Source organism: Mycetomoellerius zeteki, unplaced genomic scaffold (genome assembly GCF_001594055.1).
Source record: "Mycetomoellerius zeteki isolate Tzet28-1 unplaced genomic scaffold, Tzet1.0 scaffold8, whole genome shotgun sequence".
NCBI classification, from domain to species: domain Eukaryota; kingdom Metazoa; phylum Arthropoda; class Insecta; order Hymenoptera; family Formicidae; genus Mycetomoellerius; species Mycetomoellerius zeteki.
In genome coordinates this window covers 288,924-312,223 of record NW_017257830.1, presented here as the reverse complement: position 1 = coordinate 312,223, position 23,300 = coordinate 288,924, and the positions used below count along the sequence as shown (strand labels likewise).

Sequence of the window (23,300 nt, the reverse complement as noted above, 5' to 3'; positions counted from 1 at the left end):
TTTCAATATGTTAGCTGAAAAATTCACTTTCAGTGAAATTTCAGCAAATTTTCAGCAATTTCGCTGAAATGTTCCAAAACGTAGAATAATTTCAGCGAAATTTTGTCACCAGAGGGCTCCTCCCCCCAATATAAAATCTTAATAAAAATATATTCATTCGACGCGTTTTCACTCAAAACGAAAGAATCTGTCAGAAAAACGCGGCGGTCGGCCTCATGAATCCTTATTATCTCATAATTATCTATTTTCTAAATAAAACATGTTAAAATATAACAAAACTAAAATAATCCCAACAATTCGCAGTAAAACATGCGGTTTATTATTAAAAATATCATTGTGTACACACCCCTTGTACACAATGAACCACTTCCCGTTTTTTAAAATAATCAAAATTGTGACTAAACTTAAAAAATAACTTAAGAGTTTATTGTTTGCAGTATGCAGCCAACTGCATGAAATTCATAAACTGTATGCCAAAACTCAGATCTTCAATAATTGAGAGATATAAGCCTCTGAAATTTACGTGGTTCATTGTTTGACCACTTATGTACCTAGTGTATAACTTTATTTTCATCAAAAAAATGTATTTTAACTATACATGTTTCTATTTGACAACATCTATTGAACTGATCTATCATAATTTCGTTTCTATAAACGAGAAATGTTCACGGATCACCACGAACTGTTAGTTCCCGTACGATCTTGAAAGTTAAGCAACGTTGGGCGTGGTTGCATAGGATGGATGGGGGTGACCACTCGCAGAAAGCAACACTAGCTGAAAATTTATATAGCTCGGAGAGAGCACACGGATGATGATAATAAAAGTGTTAAATGACATTAGAAGGGGGACCACATGGAGAAACAATGCGATTTTTTTTTATTTTTTGCAATAATACATACATATAGTTATACAATATTACTGCCTGTGTAGTATTTGGCCTGTAATAGTTTATAGCCTATGAATATTTGTCCTATGTTTGTAATACGTTTACTACTTTTCCTGTAATATGCCGATTACAGTGCAAAAGTATCACTCAATTGTCTCTAATATTTACATGTAGTTACTGTAATATTTGTGTGTGGTTTTTATAATATTTCTATAACAGGGATTACAATATCTGGCCAATGATTCTTTTCCGTAAGGGATTGTAATTCCAATCTTACAATACCATATACATTGAATGCGCTACATTTATACACTGAAGCAGAGTTCACTATAGGTTAGAGACACCACATTTGATTCATTAATTAACAGTGGCATATTTAATACTGAATCGGTGATTATCCACTGATTCAGATTTAGAGAGCAGACTCTATCTGTGTACTGAGATTGCTGTGGCGAAGAGTAACGTTTTCTATGTATTTTTTTGGATTTTACGTTTTTCATTTATATTTGTCTTCAGTGTTAATGATAATAATAATAATAATAATTTTTACATTAATAATAATTTAAACCAATAATAAATAGCCTTTTACTCGAATTTAACATCATTTTTACACTTAAAAAACGACTATCTTCTACTTTCAAAATAAATTCCTTTTTTGAAACGCGTGTAACCATATTATTTTTTTTTTAAAGTACTCATCTCAAGAGTACTAGACTAAAAGTGTATTTTAAAACATTATAAATTTAAAAAATTATGATTTTTTTAAGTAAAAAGTATATTTTTCCGGAATTAACACGTTTACTATTTTTTTTATTGTTAAAATTAAAATTTTTCACTAAAATGCCATTATTCCATTTTCTTAAAGGATGAAATTATATATTATAATATATATTTTTGAAAACATTGGAAATGATATATACTATTGATTAGTAACACTTTAAAGATGATTCGGGTTATTTTAACTCAGAGTAACCATCATGTGGCTTTTTTGAAGTGTGACCATTAAGGATTAACGAAAGTCATTTCTAAACGATATATGTTTATGCAGAAATCAGCCGTGCCTGCAGAATGCTAGCGCGTGTGATATTGTTTGACCGGTCCGATGCGCGATGTCGACTCATGATCTTTCTACATATTGTATCTATATGTCACAGTTATACATCTACTAACATTCAATGTTCATGGATCATCGAAGCAACAGTTCCCGTACAATTGCAGAGAATCAGCACAGTTGGAAGGAGTACAAGATTGGATGGGTGACCGCTTAGGAAAATAAAGAAATTAATTTTCAAATGAGGGGGAAAGCGTTCTCTTTCAATTATAATTTTGTTGTGTGTGCTCCGGTGATATGATGTTAATCACACACAATAATACTTATTTTAATAATAAAATTGAATTAATTAATATGAGAAAAATTTTTTACGTCTCACAGACGTTGTAATTCAACATTAGACGTTTCTGTAACGTCTCTTCAACATTGAATCTACATTCCGCGATGATGTTGCAATGTTCATAATTGCAATTCAACATTTCTGAAATATTGATTCAACATTAGTGCTGTATGGGATAACTCCTGTATGACGTAACTTATTAAATTTCTGCCTACATTACTCATTTCTTATTTATTTTATATTTCTGTTACTATAAAGTATTACTTATATCAAATAATAATATAAAATTGACGAGATGCGATTTAGGCGACTAGCATGCATTCGGAAATTTTCCTATATATAAGTAATATATACATATGCTGGGTGTATCATTTTAATTGACGCACTAAAATATCTCTTGAACAGTACATTTTAGAGAAAAATGTTTCAAACAAAAGTTGCAGGGTTAAAAAGATCTATTCATTGATTCATCCATTTGATCTTGGATGGCGTCGCCAAAGTCAGATCAAGGTCAAATTGATTTTTTAAATGGAACTTCCTCTTTTTGATGCTAGAATTTAGCTGGTGTCAAGAGCTTTTCAAAACACTATAATAAAGTTATTTTTCATTAAATACTTTTCGAGTTATAAGACTTGAAAGTTACAGTATACTGGGTACTTCTTAAGTAAGCAGTAATGCCACCGGCATTAGCTGATCGACTGCTAAAACCGCTTGAATGTTGTTCAGGATCATGTCCTGGATAACATTTGTCAACGTCAAAGTCATTGGAGGTTGTATCTCTTATTTTGATTTTTATGTAAAAATGAATTCTTACAATTAGTGCAAAAATGAAAATAATAGATACAACCTCCAATGACTTTAATCTTGACAAATGTTATCTAAGATATGATCTTGAACAACATTCAAGGGATTTTATGATCTTGACGACGTCACCCAAGGTTAAGTGAATATGATCAGTGAATAGATCTTTTAAACCCTACAACTTTTGTCTGAAACATTTTTCTCTAAAATGCACTGTTCAAGAGATATTTTAGTGCGTCAATTAAAATGATACACCCAGTATATGTGCATATATAAGTATATATATGTCAGGGAATATAAATATAATAAAAACGTCATTTTAAGTTATTATTTAAAAAAAATTCTACAAATATACAAAAATTTTACCTGTTCTGCAAAAACAAATATTAATTAATATCTGAATGACACAATCAAATTTCGCGTTGTTATAATTTTACAGTGCTCCATATTACGTGGGACACAATAGCGATATCACTGAGGAAGATTTAGCAGAATTACCTTCATGTGTTTATGCAGGCAGATCCACGCAACATATCACGCACACATCGCCACATACACATTCTCCTTTGCACTATCATGTGCCAGTTTCAACTCCAGGTAATAAATACTACCAAACCAAATAACTGTAATAATGAAGTTATTTGATTAATACTTGTTCATATAAATTTTTTCGTTCAGATCATGACACAGAGATGAACGGCGTAGAAGAAGGTTATTATCCAAATGGCAGTCCTTATAGAATTCAAAGACACGCGGCTAATATTCGTGAAAGAAAACGTATGCTGAGGTAAGGAATTTTCGAAAGTAATTGACAATAAAATTTAATCAAATCGAAATATATTTTATGAATACTCTATGTACAAATATTCAATTTTTAATATAATATATCAGCAAAACTTCAATATATGAATATAGGACTGTAAGAGTGTATCAAAAGTAACCGTTGGAAACGATCGAATATTTCGAAAGCAAAGCATTTTTGAGAAAAAGATTTTAGAAAAAAGTTGTAGGGTTTAAAAAGATCTATTTACTGATTACATTCATTTGACATTAGATGACATTGACAAGGTCAGATTAAGATCAAATCAATTTTTTTAAATGGAACGTCCTATTTTTGATGGCAGAATCTAATAGTTGGTATCAAGAACTTTTCAAAACACTAATAAAACAATAATGAAGCCATTTTTAATTAAAAACTTTTTAAGTTATAAGGCTTGAAAGTTACAGCATATTAGTACTACGCAAGATGTCCGATTGACGGCTAAAATCTACTGTAACCTTCAAGTCTTATAACTCGAAAAGTACATAATGAAAAATAACTTTATTACAGTGTTTTGAAAAGCTCTTGACATCAGCTATTAGATTCTGTCATCAAAAATAGTGTTCCATTAAAAAAAAATCGATTTGATCTTAATCTGACCTCGGCGGCGTAACCCCAGGTCAAACGGATGTGATCAGTGAATAGAGCTTTTTAAACTCTACAATTTTTGTTTGAAACATTTTTCCCAAAAATGCTTTGCTTTCGAGATATTCAACCGTTTCTAGACTTTTGATACACCCTGTATAGAGAGTATATACATATATAGTGTATATAATCTACATAATCTCTAATATAGCTGAATATATAGTCCCATTTTAAATAATGCATTAAGATTGTATATAAAATTGTACCATTGATTTGATCTTGGGTGGCGTCGCCAAGGCTAGGTCAAGGTCACATCGATTTTTTTAAATAGAACTCCCTATTTTTCATTACATTTTCTTGTAGCTTACTTCGAGAGCTTTTCAAAACACTATAATAAAATATTTTTTATTAGGTATTTTTAGGAGTTATAAGGCTCGAAAGTTACAGTACAGTCGGCATTAGCATTACGCTAGTTGTCCACTAAAAATTCATTTTTACGTAAAAAGGAAAATAAGAGGTACAACCTAGCTCCAATAACCTTGATCTTGACGAATGTTACCTAGCACATGATTCTAAACAACATTCAAGAGATTTTAACCATCGGTCGGACAATTTGCGTAATGCTAATGCCGGCTGTATTGTAACCTTCGAGCCTTATAACCTTATAAAAAAATATGGCTGTATATATATATATATATATAAAATGGATAATTTTTTAAATAAGCAACTATGTGTTTTCTTTACACCAATTGATTCATCTCATTATTCTGTTCATAAAAGTATTAAGATACGATTATAAAAAAATTATTAGTTTATTTACAAGTTATTTAACATTTTATGTTAATATGCGCCAGAATAAGGTATAAAATATCTCGTAAACTATTGATTTTTCGGTACCATGATCTTAATACTTTTTTATGCAGAATAATTAGAGGAATCATATTGTGTAAAAAAATTCATATAATTCTGTTTAAAAAAACGAAGTTTGACTTGAAATCTCCAAAGCGCCTCCACCAGGGCAAAAATTATTATCACCAAATGATAGCCCCCTTTACATCGTGTAATTTTGGTTATATAAATTTTTCTCTACATCTTATAGATTAGAAGATATTTCATTTGGACAAAGTTATTGCCCCACCCTGTATATGTGTGTATATAAATTCATTCTGAAATATTTAAATACTAAAAGCTGATTTGACTAAAAATAAGTTTATTTCTCCTAATTGATTTATTTTCGTCGGTCAAATATGAATTACAAACGTAAACAAAAATAATTTGTCCTATATACATATATGTATATTAGATAAATTATTAATTTTACTTCACTCGATGACATTTTCGAATTTTCATCGAAATTGTTACTATCAACAATTTATTGAATTTCCCTTACTTTGTAGAATAGTTCAATCAAATATTAAAATCAATCTATTCTACTGCAGATTTATTTCATCGTGCTTAAAAAAAAGTATTTCAATTGATGATATAATTACGTTTGTATGTTACAAATAATAGTTCGGTTAACTTTATAAATATTTAATAGAACTAAATTCAATGTCTATTTAACATAAGAAGAATATTAAAGGAATGTTGAAATGTTTCTTGACGCAACCTGACAGTTAATTTGTTGGATATTCAATTCTCGCTCTCGCTGATCTATCGATCCAATCGAAAGAGAATAGCCATCTTGTTTTTTCGCGGTATTCTCTTCGATTTTGCTTTATATTCATTCGTTCGTTAAAAACTCAATTCTGTATGTGCATCATTTTCAACGTTGTAATATTCATTAAGATATCTAATTAATCTGTTTATTACGACATACAAGATTATTTTTGTTTCCTGTACCATTGTAACGTGCTTCTGAATAAATTGAAATCTTGTCTCAAGTTCCTGTTTATTTTCACGTTTACGCCAAGAGGTTATGGGCCCAGGCGCCAAGGAACATTCGAACACATAATCTTAGTCGTGCCAGGTGAGACTTGAGCCTGTTTAAATCCACATTCAGAAAGCAAAAGGAAGCCCTTATATTGCGCGAGACTTAGTACCAAACGATAATGTTGAGATTATCCGTACATTCCACTCGCCTTGAATTATTATCCAAAAATAATTATGACACATGGAGAATTCAGGCACAGGTGTTATTGATAAAAAATGATGTATGGAGTTATGTCTCCGGAGAAAAGCCACGACCCGTCGTTTCGTCGGATCTGACTACATTAGCGGCTTCGTAAGCAGCACTCGAAAAATGGATCATCGAACATCGTAAGGGATCAAAATCGGATCTTATTCTGTCCATTAATCCATCAGAATTGGAACAAATCTTTATGAAACATCCAAGGACGTTTGGTACAAATTGGAATCGATATATGCATCCAAAGGACTTACACGTAAGGCAACTCTTTTAAAACGTCTTATGCTGCACAAGATGCTTGAAGATGTGATGTCAAGGACCATTTGAACGACCTCCTCGATACCATCGACAAGCTACAGTTAATGAACGTCGAAATTAATGGTGATATGCTTGCAATTATTATATTATATAGTCTTCCGAGTAGCTTCGATACTTTTCGTTGCGCAATAGAGTCACGCGACGATTTTCCAGACGCCGAGACACTACAAATAATTGAGGAAAGCAAGGCTAGAAAGCAAAAATCATCCGATAGTAAATCCGGTGCTTTACTCGCGAAACATCAAGCTCAGCAGCCTATAATACTTCTAAAGCTAAATCCAATAACACTAATAAAACTGCATCATCATCAGCACATACGCGTGCAAGGTGAAATTATTGCCGGAAACTTGGACACAAGGCTGCGAACTACTTCTCCAGGAAAACCAATACTAACCAGAAATCAAACCAAGCGACCAAAATGGCACTGCTGATAAATAATGATGGGTCGAAAAAAGTGGTGTCTGGATAGTGGCTGCACGTCGCATTTATGCATTATGTGAACTTTCGTCGATACCAAAGATTTTTGCGTTGGATTAAAGCTCGCAAATAGTACCACTACTAAGGTCGAAGCAATAGGGGACATCAAAGTTACTGCCTCAGTCAATGGCGATAAGAAAATTGTAAGACTTAAAGATCCGTAGCCAAGATTGTAGACAATCAGCATCAGGTTCTGTTTACCAAGGATCGTGCTACCGTCACGGACGTTAAGTGTAATGTAAAAAGGTAGCTAACCGCCTAAAGGATCTTTTCTATTTGTCGGAAGTTTCTCCCGCAGAAGCTTGCATAGCAAACAAGAATGAATCAAATCAAAACGTGGCACGAACGTCTAGAGCACCTCAAGGCTAAGGACATAACTTCAATGTGTAAAACACAAGTGGCCATCGGTATAAAGCTTGACGTGAAGTCAATGTCAATCTACTATGAAGTATGTGCTGCTGAAAAACTATCGAGTGCTCCCAACCGGAAGCCAGAGAGCATTTGGAATACTGGGCATCGTGCAAACAGATATGTGCGGTCCTATGCGCACAAAATCAGAAGGCAGCGCACGGTATTTCGTCACATTTATAGACGATCATACTCACTAATGTGAGATATATTTTATGCGAAGCAAGAGTGAAGTTGCAGAAAAATTCCAAGAATTCATTAAATCTCGCCGATGACCTTGATCTTGACATATGATGTTAAGGTCATGATTTTGAGTAATCTCCAACAGGTTTAGGCGGTCGCCATTTATTAAAAAGTTATTAACAAAAGAAGTTTAACAAAATAACATCTTTTTTCTACTATATAGAACAAAAATTCTTCAAAATTATTTTAAAATAGATTTCCTGCTTTCAAAACAAAAATTTTCTTTGAAAATGTTTTCTCATCATTTTTGTTATTATATGGTAGCGCATAAGGACGTACGACTTTATAGGCGAAGCGACTTTCACCTTACCTCTTTCCTTGCTTGAGGGCGCATGATTTTCACCGGAAGCAACTCCGACCCCACCTCCCTCCCTGCTTGGAGGTACACGACTTTTACCCTTTTCTTAAAACTTTTTTTGTTAATAATTTTTTAACGAATGACGACCGCCGACTAAAACCTATTGGAGGTTACTCAGGGTCATGACCTTGATAACATACTTCAAAGTCAAGTTCATCGGCGAAGTTTAATCTTTTCGCAATAATTACTGTATTATGTATAATAAAAGGTTATTATTTGCAATAAACATAATTACAAAATATTTACTTTCTCATTTTTATTTCTTGAAAAAAATTTTATTTATTTATTTTATATCTTAGATTGCATTCCAACAGTTACTGTCAGTTGAAAATCTGTAAATCACATTACATACATAGTATGTGTATACCTACTATGGATTTTCATGGAACTGGAAGTGGATCTTGAAATACATTCTTAATAATGACATTAAAGTTTAAAAACAATATTTAATTTAAATTCGGTAATTATGGAATTTAGCTCCTGATGATTGTTTTTTTTTCTGCCAGATTCGACCGTTTTTTATACAAAAACGCGTCGAATAAGTCTAATTTTATCAACATCGTATGTGAGGAAGATAACTCAACAATTTCCCGAGAAGTAACGATTAGTTACTTTTTCAAGTAACGGTAATGGTAACGCGTTACTTCTAAAAATAAATAATTAGTAACGATAATGAGTTATTTTTAACAAAGATAATGGTAATGGTAACACGTTATTTTTTTAAGATAACGTTTCCAACTCTGGTCCGTTTATAATGACAATAATAAATAAATATCGAGCTCTTTATCCTGTTTTTACACGCGTTTTTTCTTATTTGAATTTGAGTTCTGATTGCGCTAGTATCTGGATTTATTGTCTCTGACTTCAACGTAAGATTGATCACAAATTCTCTTTTCTTCTGCTTTAATTCACGTACGGTTTTATATCTGGGCCAACGTTGGGCGAACGTCGGATACCAACTTCCAATTGTCGGCCCAGTACTGGCTGTAACGTCGCGTCGATGTCGGCATAATATCTAAATGATATGATGCCGATAAGATTGGCCCAAGGTTGAATACTAGTGTTAGGTCGACATTGGTCCAACGTGTTGAACCGACACTAGTCACCGACATCGGCTCGATGTTGGATATCAATACTGAGCCGACACTGGTGCAATATTCGTAAAAAAATATTTATTTTTTTAACTAAAGATGTCTTATATATAAGATGTTTATAAGTATATGGTGAGATTTATCTCTTAAATTAGAAATTTAAATTATTTTCGAAAAACATACTTACCTTGAGAGATTCGAACTTACAACCTAGGACCTCTGAATCATGAGTCTCCTGTCTTACGTGCTACACCATTTCTTTGACTGATAAATTATGTTACTTATTACCTATTGAGGTTTGCCGAATCTTGCCCGATGTTTAACGTTGGCGACATCATGGCAAACTGACTGTCCTTAATCGAACACAGCGCGACAGCGTGATATCGTCAACGTCGGCCCAATGTTCAACATCGAGCAAGAGTCGGCAAATCTTACCTGGGAATCTTTTAATTTATTAATAAAAAGTTGACTTCTTTGACAAATAACATACACATATCGATAATTTATTAACTTGTTGGTTACATGACATCCGCCGAACAACGACAGACTCGATAACCAATTTCTATAAGTATAACAAAGAGGTGTTTTAGTTTGATCGAATGACACGAGAGACGGGGACAGGCGCGCACGCACGCACGCACGCACGCACGCACGCACACACGCACACACACGCGCGCACACACGCACGCACGCACGCAAGCACGCACACCCACACGCACACCCACACCCACACCCACACTCACACCTACATCCACACCTACACCACACAATTGTTAGGCTTCCAATATATATCTTAAAATTTATAACAAAGAATTTCCGAAGAGAGCGCATAATTAGGAACTTTTTATGAATTCTTAATTCAATATAGTTGCGATTTTTGAGTTCTATCCCTTACTCTTAAACAACCTCAAAACTAGTCTAAGCTCAAAAGAAAATTCTTGAAAAGTAGCATTGAATCTACAATAGCTTTAAGGCATATCGTTCTAGTATCAATGCGTTACAAAAATATATAACATTTTTTTTTTGAGCTTTAACCTCTTAGCAGGAAAGCCATCTTGCATTCAACACTCAAAACAGAACTATATTTGAAAATAAAAAAATAAATGATTTCATGACGGAAAATTATTCGCTAATTTATTGTTGGTGTAATACCATAAATATCAGTTAAGGCTCTTAGTATTATTCCTTTCAGAAACCTTTCAGAACCTTTGTTTTAATTTCTAGTAACGTTGGCTCTCCCTATGTAAACTTGCCTTTTTTGGTTACAAGTAGATCCTCTATAATTTTGTTACTCTATGTCATATATAACTGACAACTAACCAAGAAGACTACTGTATGTTCTTTTTGTGAGCTTAATAAAAACTTTTCATCGTGAAGCTTGATCTGTTATTTTTTATATCGCAAAAACTACATTTATGAGTTCTATTATTATTAGAATAATTTTTATAATTTAACATTTCATTATAATTTATTGAGTAACATGATGATTACAGTAATTTACAATTTAATATGTTATTTAATGTATTATTTATCTAATAAAATTGTTAGATCGACAATCTAGTTTTAATTTCACCTCTTACGTTCGAACACTGTTAATTCATCATGTAAAGAGTAGCACTATTTTATTTTTCATACTATTAATTCTTTAACTAATGAAGACTGTGTTAATCGAAACATTTTTATTTTTATATTTCATTTTAAATAATAAAAAGTAATGTATTATTCTAGTGCCCAATTTGCTCGTTTTTTGGTCGTTTATATTTGACATGTTTACAATCCAAATCAACGAACTTACAATTAGTTTCTATATATTTTATGAAAGAGATCCCCTACATTATGAGACCAAAAACAAGGTGACCCTTCGTAATTTTTTTTCAAAAGGAAGACTAATGTTTATCAATTTCAAACTTTCGCATGTTTTAATATAACTATTGTAGAGAGTACGTACAAATTTTTATGTGAAAAAAGTATTATAAATAATAAAGATATAAAAATATTTAGTTTGGCGCTTTGCTACGACATTACGATTTCGTATACATCCCAGCAGCTGTAATTCTTGCCGAAAATAAAAAATCAGAAAATATTTTTAATTTTTATAGAATATCATCCTAAATGAATCTAAAAAATTAAAAAATATATATATAAATTAAAATTCTATGCTTTGAAAAAAAGTTACGATTTTCATTAGGTAGCAGCCGATTTGTTTATGCAAAAAATATTGTTAATGTTGATTTTTATTTAACTTTTTAGGTTCATCGAGGATGGTTGACTATTAGCTAACTAACGAACCCTAAAAGAAGTTCGGACAAATACTTTTTTATCAATCGTGTACACAGAAAATGCAAAAAACAGATTTCGAGAGAAAAACGCGTTTAAAACTTTCGATTTAGTTCTTGAGTACTTACAATCGGAGGTTAATCTGTTATTCCAGGGACATACAATAATCCTTCAGCTTCCTCATGGAATTTATTTTGAGTGAATTTGGACCATTCTATGAGCTACTTGGGCTCTCGTGCAGTAGCACGAAATGTTAGTAAACAGGGAATCGACCCTCATCGATTTTAATGTGCTTTGAATATGTTGTAAAGCATGAAAAAATATTAGATCCATATTTTTTGTTTGTACTTATCTCGAGATTTAGGAGGTGAAACACCTCCTCGAAAAAAAATTGTTTCTTTTTCTGTCGAAGCGAATATCATTGAAATTGTAAGAGATAGAAAAAAATTTCCAGAATAAAAATTGAATGGCTTTAAGAGTACTTTAGAACTACATATAATAAAAAATTTTTTGTAATTATTTATTGTACCTATACGCGAGCCATGCACCTGTATATACAAGCGCTGAATTTATACCAAAGGAATTCGAATTTCGCTTTAAAATTTTAGGGACATATTCTCGAAGTGTTGTACTATCGATTTATGAAAAAAAAAAATCAAATTTTTTTGACCCTCTAATATAAAAGACCCTCTTAAATATGACGTTTAGATATTTTAATTACAAATACATGAAAGGATGAGAAATTATTTGAATTTAAAATAATTACACCAGAACGTTGGAAAAAGACTAACTAAAACTTCTGCATACTTTTAATACTTAAAATGTAAAACGCACTATAGGCTTCATTTTAAAAATTAACTTTATATATTAAAAATATATATATAATGTAAAATAATTAAAAAAATTTTTTTTAAACTTGTAGTACAATAAAACTAAAGTCGAGTTTGTGAACTGTCGCTTGCTAATGGAATCAGTCCTTGTTTGTATTTACCCGCGCGTTATAATATTAACTGCATTATTAATTCACAATGTGATGTTTTATTTCAGTATACATAGATATGTAAAATATACATATCTAGGATACATAGATATATAAAACATTTATATTATATTTTCGGTATAAGACACGCGCGGGCGGATTGTCAGTGTGATTGCAATTTTTAGCAGCATCAACTCGGCTTTCGACGAGCTTCGGGTCCATGTGCCAACCTTTCCTTACGAAAAGCGACTGTCAAAGATTGATACCTTGCGCCTGGCCATAGCATATATTGCTCTCTTGCGCGAGGTTCTGGCAGCCAGGCTTGATCCCTTGACATACGTCGAGAGGTGTCTTAGGGGTGAAATAAATGGCGAACGAGCTGAATGGAACACGAGCGGTATGTTTACTTTTACATTCATCTAAATATTTCAAATATAATATGACGCATTAAAATCATAAGTATAAAGATTATAAACAACGCCTAGATATCATTTTTCACTAACCAGCAAAAGCCATCTTGTCTATAAAATTGGTTGCTTCATAAAATTTAAAATTTAAAAAAATGTTTGTTATTGATTTTTATAAAGTTATAATTGAAAATTTATTCGTTAATTAAACGTTTTTAATTTAAAAGGTATCAATTTTTTATTTAGGGGGATTCTAAGTACGATTTGTCATATTGTAAATAGTACTTATACACGGACAATTTACATGTCATTGACACATCACTACATCAATATATCACTCACATGCCACACACACACATAAGTTTTCGTATAACAATAACGTTTTAATTAAACATCTAAGTTATATTCTAAGAACTCCACGTCGTTTCTTCATGCAAACATTAGTCTATGAACTATTATTTCCTAAATACAGATTGTACAGCTTTTATAGGAAGCAAATATTTTCACGATGTGATAATACTAGAACGCCATATTGGACTAAGAAATCGTAAAGATCTCAATTTCGAAATTTTTTGACTTTCTCAACATAGATTCCACCTCACAAACATGTATTAATGCGAACACTTTAATCCTGGAAAAGTATTTTCGAGAGAGAGAGAGAGAGAGAGAATGAGTAAATAAGAAAAAACGTATTATAATTGTTACCCAAAAATTATATGATTTAGTCGATAATACAGATGACTTTAAGATCCCCTTAATGCATAATGTTATATTTATTTCTAAAAGATTACATATTTAAATGTGACAAAATTTAAAAGCCAATAATGTAATTAACCAGTTAATATAATACAGTATTTTAATCTAAAAAAAAAACAACAATGTAACTCTAATTAATAAATTAATATAATTTACGTCAGCTTCAGAAACTTTATAAAGTCTTCTTTTATATTTTCAATTAAATTTTTCAAATATTGTGTGTCCAGATTCTTCTATGTCACTTGTAATGTCACTTCAAAATAGGAGTTCTCATTAGTTGTTCCGCATTTGTTAAGGGAATTCTAAAGACAATTAGTCATATTGTAAATAGCACTTTCACGGCACGATAACTGTGACACCTCAAAATAAAAGTGATTTTCGGAAGCATTTTTAGCGAGGAATACAAGAAAAATAGTTAAAAAAGTTATCTAATCAACAGATACCAAAATAACTAACAATTACAAATGAAAAAAATCGTTTCGTGTGGAAAGTCCTACGCCCCGTAGCAGGGGGGAGATTGTAACTGAATTATGTTCTCCGTCGGCTCGGTGCCGGTCCTACAATTATTTGTTATGGTCGCCACGAACTTTGACTTACCAAGAACGAAGGATTTTCTTATCTCTTCCTCTCGATCTCCTGCTTGGCATGTCTCCTTTGACCCCTTTCAAACTGGATCAGGATTCCTCTCCGCTCAGCTGTCAAACGGGATCGAGTCCTCAGAGAAATAAATGAACTAAATTCTTCTTTGATTGAACTATCTTATTTATTCAAGATACTGTACACACTGACTCTACATAAATTCCGATATTGTCTCGCAATTGTAATTAGTTGTTCCGTCCGAATCTAATACGATAATCTCTACTTCGCGTTTAGAAAAGGAGCTCGCTCCAACGCTACCGCTTTCGCGATCTTCTCCGACGCGTGTTTCTCGGTCCCGATAAGCTATTGCTACCCTTTTGTAGTACCGCGATAGTCATCTGCGATTCTTGCTACCTATTTTCGAGCTATTCGATCGGTGACTACGATGAGACTCTTCTGAATCGTTCCGCTTTTCGGCTGCGCCAGCCGTGAGCTCCCCTCCTCGCGTCAACGCTTCTTCGCATGGTTCCCGCTCGGGATCGCTTGCGCTCCTTTCGTTACCATTCTCTCTCGCACACTCATACATACATTTCTCACTTATAATATTTACATTATTATTTCTCACTTTTATATTATACACACATTTTCTTTTTGCAACTTCTCACTCATCCATCCATACTCGGCATACACCCAACGAAATCCGGCCCCGTATGCTGCTACGGTTTTACCTCCGCTCTGCGAAGCTTCAGATCGGGTCTCCGTTCCTTATCGGAACCTAATCCTCCGCCCTCCCCACGGATCCGTAGCTTGTCGCGCCTTCAACTTTTCGTAGAGATGTCGCTCCGACATCTACCTCACGCCAATGTGCTTGTTGGAACATACCCTCTCTCGCTACGGAGGGGATTTCCGTTCACGGAAACCAAAATTGTCGGCCATTTTGCTTCCCAGTCAACCGAAACAAAATCCCGACCATTACTCACTTCCTAATGGGCCCCTCATTCGTTCCTTCAATTTTCACTTCAAAATATCCACCTCCCCAAGGAGTTCAAGAGTTCGAGGCATATCCCGTTACATTTTTTCAATTTCGTTGCAATATTTCTACTTTTCTTATCACCCCCATCATCTCACTCTGTGAGTTTTCTTTACACACTTTGTTCAACCCTTTACCCTTCTTGAACTCCGCGATGGCGGTTCACATTGATGACCTGCGTTTGACGGCGGATACTCATTCATCCCTATACAACGCTTATGGAACAGTTTCATAATTCCCTTCTTTGAACATCGTTTACCTCAGTTTTAACAACCGATCCGCTATTCGGCCTATCTGGTCTCTACTAACAAATACTCGAAATTTTTTAATCCTTTCCGAACGCAAATAAACTTATAAACTTTAATCGCTTAATAAATGAAAACAAATTCAACTTTAAACTCTAAATGTTCATATTTATTACTATGTCTAACTTAATTTGCTACATATAACAAAACAAACAATATCTATCTACCATGATCGCTTTTGCCTAGTACCCTTCTCATCGTAGATCACACTATTTTTCTCGGTCCACCGTCGGATATGGCCTTCTATTTGGTTCTGCCATGGTCGTACTCGGGCCCGCAAGCGGGCCTTCCGAGGAGATGGTTGCAAGGTGAAGTGGAAGTCGCTTCGCGTGGAAAGTCGCGCGCTCCGTAGCAGAGGGGAAGGTGGGTGGGAACCACTTCGCGTGGAAAGTCGTACGCCCCATAGCAAGGGGAGGGAGAGGTGGGGTGGAAATCGCTTCGCGTGAAAAGTCGTGTACCCTGTAGCAATCCTGTCGAAAACGGCCGATTAAAATCGATTAAAATATAATCCGTTTTAATCGGTTATAATCAGTTTTAATCGATTCAATCCGCGCTCGAATTAAAAAGTTTTAATTCCGAAAGAATCGTAATCGGTTTTAATGTCACTTTCGCGAATTATTACCAATCTAAATTTATTAGATTCTAATCCATATTGTTGTCAATCCAATAAATCCGAATAATCGGATGAATATATGTATAATTCAAAATAATTTCCGCTCGAATCGTATATTTTTCTTGTAATGGCTGGATCCGTTTCAATTACAGGAACATCAATTAAATGAAATCGGTTTCAATTCCAGAAGAATCGTAATCGATATTAATGTCACTTTCGCGGATTATTTCCGATCCGAATTCATTACATTCTCTCTCTAATCCATATAAATCCGAATAATCGGATAAATATACAGAGTATTCCTAACATATTACATCACCCATCACGGGCAGGTAGAGCGAATCGAACTGAATTGAAAAGTCTTGTACCATTTTGCAATTTGCGCAATAGTTAACGAGATATTAATGTTTAAAAATAGCCGAATACGCGCGTCCGCCCGGCCTATTACTGCCAAAAGGATGGCCCACCGAAAGGATCGCACGGCGCGCGGGCCGCGGGGAGTAGGGATGGACGGGCGCGCCTGCCAGGCCTTTTATCCAAAATAATCCGAAATCGTATATTTTTGTTGTAACGGCCGAATCCGTTTCAATTACAGGAACACCAATTCAATAAAATCGGTTTTAATCCTATTTACTAGGAAAGACGACATTAATCCGGTTGAATCCGAAATTTTTCGATTTAAGGGATGAAAATAAACTCAGATTTAATACATAACAACTAGAAATTCAAAACCGGTAAAAGTTATTCAATTCAATTGAAAAATTCCGATTTCACAGGTGACATTAAAGTCGATTTAATGCAACGAGAATCTGATTTTTTCGTGGCAGAAGTAATTCGATTCAATCGGAATTTTATTCGATTTTGCGGACGCGCGAATGAAATCGGTTTCAATGCAATCGGATTCTCGTCGCATTAAAACGGATTTTAATATTGTCCGCAAAATCAGAAAAATTCGGGTTGAATATCATTACTTTCGCCAATTGCGAGAAAATCGGATTTTCGTCGCATTAAAACGGATTTCAATATTGTCCACAAAATCGGAGAAATTTCGATTGAATCGTATTATTTCCGTCGGTCACAACAAAATCTGATTCACGTTGCATTAAATCCGAATTCGCGTTTTCATTCACGGAATAGGGGAATTTTTGATTGAAACGAATTCATAGGATTCCAATTCTAATCCATATAAAACACATTAAATCCGATTCATTTATTTTCAATCGGTTTCAATACACTATTCTCGGTGCAAGAATCCCGATCGATGTGGATTACTTTTGTTTTAATCGGTTTTAATCGGCCGTTTTTTATCGGCAGGGAGGGAGGGAGGTGGAGTAGAAATCGCTTAGCGTAGAATGTCGTGCGCCCCGTAACAGGGGGGAAGATTAAGTGAGAGTCTTAAACTCTTAACATATCTTAGGTTTGTTCACGTCGCATACTCCAACGTGTTCCAACATGCTTCTATCATAGCTTACTCTTACTCACTTCAACGCGCTTGATAGAGTGAGTAGGAACTATGGTAGGAGCATGTTGGAGTATATTGGAACTTGCGACGCGAGCAAACCTCTTATCAAAGTTAATGTCCTGAATAACCTCCAGAACATTTTAGTCGACAATCATTGTTTATTAAAAAGTTATTATCAAATTGATCATAAAATTGAATTATGACTATCAAATTAAATATTGATTATAGAATTTTTTTTACTGTTTTTCCTTACTAAAAGTACTTTCAAAAATAACTTTTATTTTGAGAGGCCACAGTTGTCGTAATCGCCACTTCACACAGATGAATTACTTGTCATTGACATATCACTACATCAATATCTCAAAAATTCAATGTAACCTCGTTTGGCAACGTATGCCACACATACACATAAATTTTCATATAACAATTACGTTTTAATTAGGCATCTAATTGTAAATCCAATTTTAAGAACTCCACAGTGTTTCTTCATGTAAACTACTAGTCTGTGGACTATCATTTCGTAAATACAGATTGCACAACTTTTATATGAAGCAAATGTCACGACGTGACAACTCTGAAGCGCCATATTAGACTAAGAAATGGTAAAGAAGATCTCAATTTCGATATTTTTTTGTCGTTCTTAGCGTAGACTTCACCTCACAGATACATATTAATGCGTACACTTTAATTTTGGAAAAGGGTTTTCAAATCAGTAAGAGAACAAAAAAGTAATTGTTACAAAAGTTATATGGTTTATTCGGTAATACAGATGACTTTAGGATCCCCTTAAATCTATAATCCAGAATTACCCACAGATTTTCAATATTTAAATATGATAACCGCGGAGATCATTCGAGTTGTTTAATGCGGGAAAAAGTTTGTTTTTTCTTTTGTATGTTTCTAGTCACCATCTTGCTACAAAATAAAATTATTCTCTAGTCCGAGTTTCAGTACAGACGTTTCTAAATTTTGAAGAAAATATGGAGAGGAGCTCCTAAATCATATTCAGAAAACTGAAAAGCATCTATAACATAATTTTTTTTTATTTTAAGAAGTAAACCAGTTTTATATTTGTATATACGAGTATAATGATTTTCTTATTTTTGCCAGTTACTGTATTCCAAAAAAATTCTATCAATTAGATCAAGCATGTTCAACACTTTGCTCACGAGATAAACGCTTCCATTTCTCCATTGTACCGTTAAATGAGATAGAAAGAAATAAAAAAGGAATAGGCATTAGATCTCTGCCCAGTGATTTGCTCCAGCTCTAGATTTAGCTCTAGCATGTAGCTTAAGCATCTATTTCTTTTGCTTAATGAGACAATGAAATGATGAAAGCGTTTAGCTCGCAAGCAAAGTATTGGACAAACCTGAATTAAATAGATAATTACATATAATTGCGTCAGAAATTAGATATTTTCTTCTAATTGATTTTGAAAGTGTAGGCTCCGTCTTTGTCCACATTATAAAAATTAGATTAGTAGAGGAAGATCGCTGATATCGACATACCACTTTATTTTTAATATTTCTTAATCAAAAGCTAAAAATGAAATTTTAGAAATATAAATACAAACTAGCAAGTATCTTTTATTAGCAATAGCATAGCAATTTTTAATGTTTACAATTTTGCAATAATTAACATTTTTGTGAGATAAAAGTATTTGACAAAATTGTTCTCAAAACTGACACAGTAAACAGCAATGCCACATATTCCTATTCTTCTTCTTTCACAGAAATCATCAGTACAAAATACCTACAAGTGAATGTAAATAAAATTTTCTAAAATTTTTTTCATTTCAGTATAAAACATTTTTTGTTTATTTATGTACACATTTTATGCTGCAAGGCGCGTAACACGATAATTTTTTTCTTAAAGTTTTTCCATAAATATAAAGTTGCCTTCAGCTCCGATAGGGCTATAACACTATGTATATTATGTTAGCTTATATTTTATAAGTTTATGATGCACCTCGATTTTATGTTTAAAACAGTACCATGAAGAAAATAAGAAAGAAAAAAATATTAATAGGCCTGATTTATAAAGTACAAACATCTACAATGACATAATATTATAAAAAATATATAACCACTATTATTTAAACTACGCAATTTACAAAAGAAAACCATAAAAATTTTATTTTTGTATCTTTGAAATTCGTTTTTAGTTGATTTTGTGTTACAGAGATATACCATAAATATGTTGTATATGAATTATGAGTTTTTACTTCGTTAACCAGATCATGTTTTTATTAGTATTAATAATTTTTATTAGTGTAGGATCGTATCTTAGAAATTATTCGTAGAGTCGGAAAAATAAAATAAATAGCCTTGTTTTAATTTAAAACGAGTAGAACAATAAATTTATTATATGTATATAACATGTATAACTGTCTATCGCGAAACGAGAGACCAAGGGTTATCGGCAGTTCAGTCGCGCTTTACCGAATAAACTATATTCGACTTCGTCTCTTTAACTTACAAACTCGTAACTCGTAATAATATGCAACTCGTGCGCCTAATCAGTTTCTCTTAATGCACTCGTGAAATTCGCCACTCGTAACTCGTACTTAATTCTCGTCTCGCACGTCTAGCTTTGTCGAACGATCGCAACTGACTCCGAACATTACCGAGTTCAAAAACGATCGACGCGATCCGATCTCACGATGAGCGGCTGCTGTCACCTCGCGACATCTCGAAACCGACTTATAATCTAACGCGGAAATGCGACCCTACATTAGTATTAATAATTTACAATAGTATCCAAGAAATAAAGTACAATAGTTCCCGAGAAATAAAGGGGTATTCTTTTAGAAGACCTATGCATCTCTCTCTCTCTCTCATTGGCAATTTTCCTTTATTATTACAAATAATTAAATGATTGAAAAAAAAATAATTGAATGACTCTAATTTAATATTAAATCCTCAACAAAATAAATATTGTTTTCTACAAAATACTTTACCTTATGGAAATTAAATATATAGTTTTCAAGTTCTAAAAGAAGATACTTTGAAGATGATAACATTATTATTATTATGAACCAATTATTTTTGAACCAATAGGAAATAAATACCTTTAACGATCTAGCTGGATCTTAAGTGCTTGTACACTGAAAAAAATGCATGTAATTTTACATGGAAATTACATGTATAATATATGACTAGAAAATTATCTAAATTACTTAAATATTATTGGAAATTTATTGTAAATTGTAAATTTCCAATCATATTTAGGTAATTTTCCAGTCATGGACATATAATTTCCATGTAAAATTACATGCATTTTTTTCAGTGTATAACTCTGTGTGAATTTATATACCCCAAGTATGTAGTCCTTTAAACTGAGCGCCGATATGATTTTTTGGTCTTAAAGTTTCAAAATCGAAAAACAATTTTGGTTCGCAGTTTAAAGGACTATATATACGTAGTATGTAAATTTATATTCGTAGTATATAAAATCACAGAATTATATAAAGCACTTAAGATCCAGTTAGACTGTAAAGGCATTTATTTCTTAATGGTTGTGTTTTTACAGTATGGTCCTATGAGATTTAAGGTGGTTCTTTAGTAAATCGAGTTACTATAGAAATGTCTAATTTTTTTATATAATGAAGTTGAAGTACCGGAATTAACGTGTGCAAAATTTTACGGTAGATTAACGATGAAATAAGAGAGAAAAAAAATGTTGAAAATGTAACTTTTCACGTATAACTTAATGACAGATAAGGCTCGCAGAAGCTTCTTTGATTAACTGCACATAAATCTTACCATAGACTTTTCTCAAGAACGAGATTATAATAATTTAAAAAATTATGATTTTAATGGTCACTAAAAAGTAATAGATCAACAGTCATTCTGGAAAGATATTTACGTGCATAAACTTGCATATAAATTTAACCTCGAAAAGTAAACATAATGGTCGCCTTCAGCAGACTCAACTGTTGCGGAGCAGATCCGTTAGCGCTCGCTGCTATTGGTTTATCTAAAAAGATGTACTAATAGCAGCGAGATCTGCTCCTCAACAGTTGAATTGAATTCGACTAATCTCATCTTGTTTTCATTCGATGAAGATGCAGCTCTTGATTTACTATCGTATGTTCCATACTATTTCATTAAGGTACACGTAATTTTAATATTTTATTCAAATTATGCAGATATTTGTAATTTTGGGTGGACCCTGTGGTGAGGCACCCCAAATTTTCGAACTTTACTAAAAAATCACCTTAAGATTGTTTATTTTTTTAAATTGGCAATATGCAGCTCTGTCAAATATGTAATAGAACAAATTAGGGATGCACTGAATCGTGAAATTATCGGATATCCGAAAAGAATGTAACATCGGACATCCGGGAAGATAATTGTTCGAGTCGGATATCCGATATTTTCTGGATATCCAAGCAGATTTCAGGATAATGTCTAAAAAGAAGTAAAGTAAAAAAAAGCTAAGTAAAAAAAAGAAAAAAAAGAACAAAAAGGAAAAAAGACTGTAATGGAAAAATAGAAATAATAATTATGATTTTAATGTTATCGTCCGAGTTTGATTATCAATAGGAATGATAATTGTAGAGAAAAGAATTGTAATTTTGCAGCAATATATATAAGATATTATAGCATTATGCATACTTTATTTATAGAATATTTATATAATAAAAAATCAACAAGTTAATAATATAAAATTTCAACCGGATATATTCTCGGATACTAACGATACCCAATTATCCGATCGAATAGTAAAAAAGTGTCGGATAATACCGGATACCAGACACTTTTCGGATATCCGGTGCATTCCTAGAATAAATTAGTACATATTTATAAAATCAATCGTATGAATATCATTTAAGTTGTAAACTCTCTCTACATAATATTACAACTTTTTAAGACATTAAATATTACGTCCTTTATTGCAGATCTGACGGCACGCTTATCATGGATAAATTGGGAAAATTTGGGGGTGAATCCAAATCGTCGATCAGTGCTTACTACACTAGCACTGACAACCGATAATATGAATTAAGTACTGATAACATTTTGGCAGTAATTTTTCTTTTCTTTGTAAATATCTTTATGCACGGATAGGAAAAGAGAGAGAAAGAAAGGAAATGCTAAAGACTTTCGCGATCATTTTAGTTAACGTACAATACGAGCGACAAACATATTCAGTATCTATGTGTATATGTATAAGATATAGTACAATTTAGTATTTGCTTTGAAATAAAATCGATGCTGTTCGAGACTCTTGGCTGTATGTATTCTTAATAACGCCAGTCAGAACTTATATTCCATTTAAGGAGGTTCTCGCAATTAATGAAATATAAAATAAGTCTATAACGTGTGTGTGTGTGTGTGCGCGCGCGCGTGCGTGTGTAATACAAAGGTTAATTACATT

The 23,300-nt window shown here is 32.9% G+C and overlaps 1 protein-coding gene across 1 annotated transcript in view; it reads left to right on the top strand.

The window, feature by feature from the left end:
• The window catches only part of LOC108729844 (48 related 2), a 28,037-nt gene extending 4,980 nt beyond the window's left edge, over positions 1-23,057 (top strand). The window contains exons 2-5 of the mRNA XM_018459176.1: positions 3,519-3,676; positions 3,758-3,866; positions 12,949-13,160; positions 22,822-23,057. Of these exons, the coding sequence (XP_018314678.1) occupies positions 3,519-3,676; positions 3,758-3,866; positions 12,949-13,160; positions 22,822-22,928 (586 nt within the window). The 3' untranslated portion in view covers positions 22,929-23,057. The remainder of the gene's footprint in view (positions 1-3,518; positions 3,677-3,757; positions 3,867-12,948; positions 13,161-22,821) is intronic.
• The last annotated feature ends 243 nt before the right edge of the window (positions 23,058-23,300 follow it).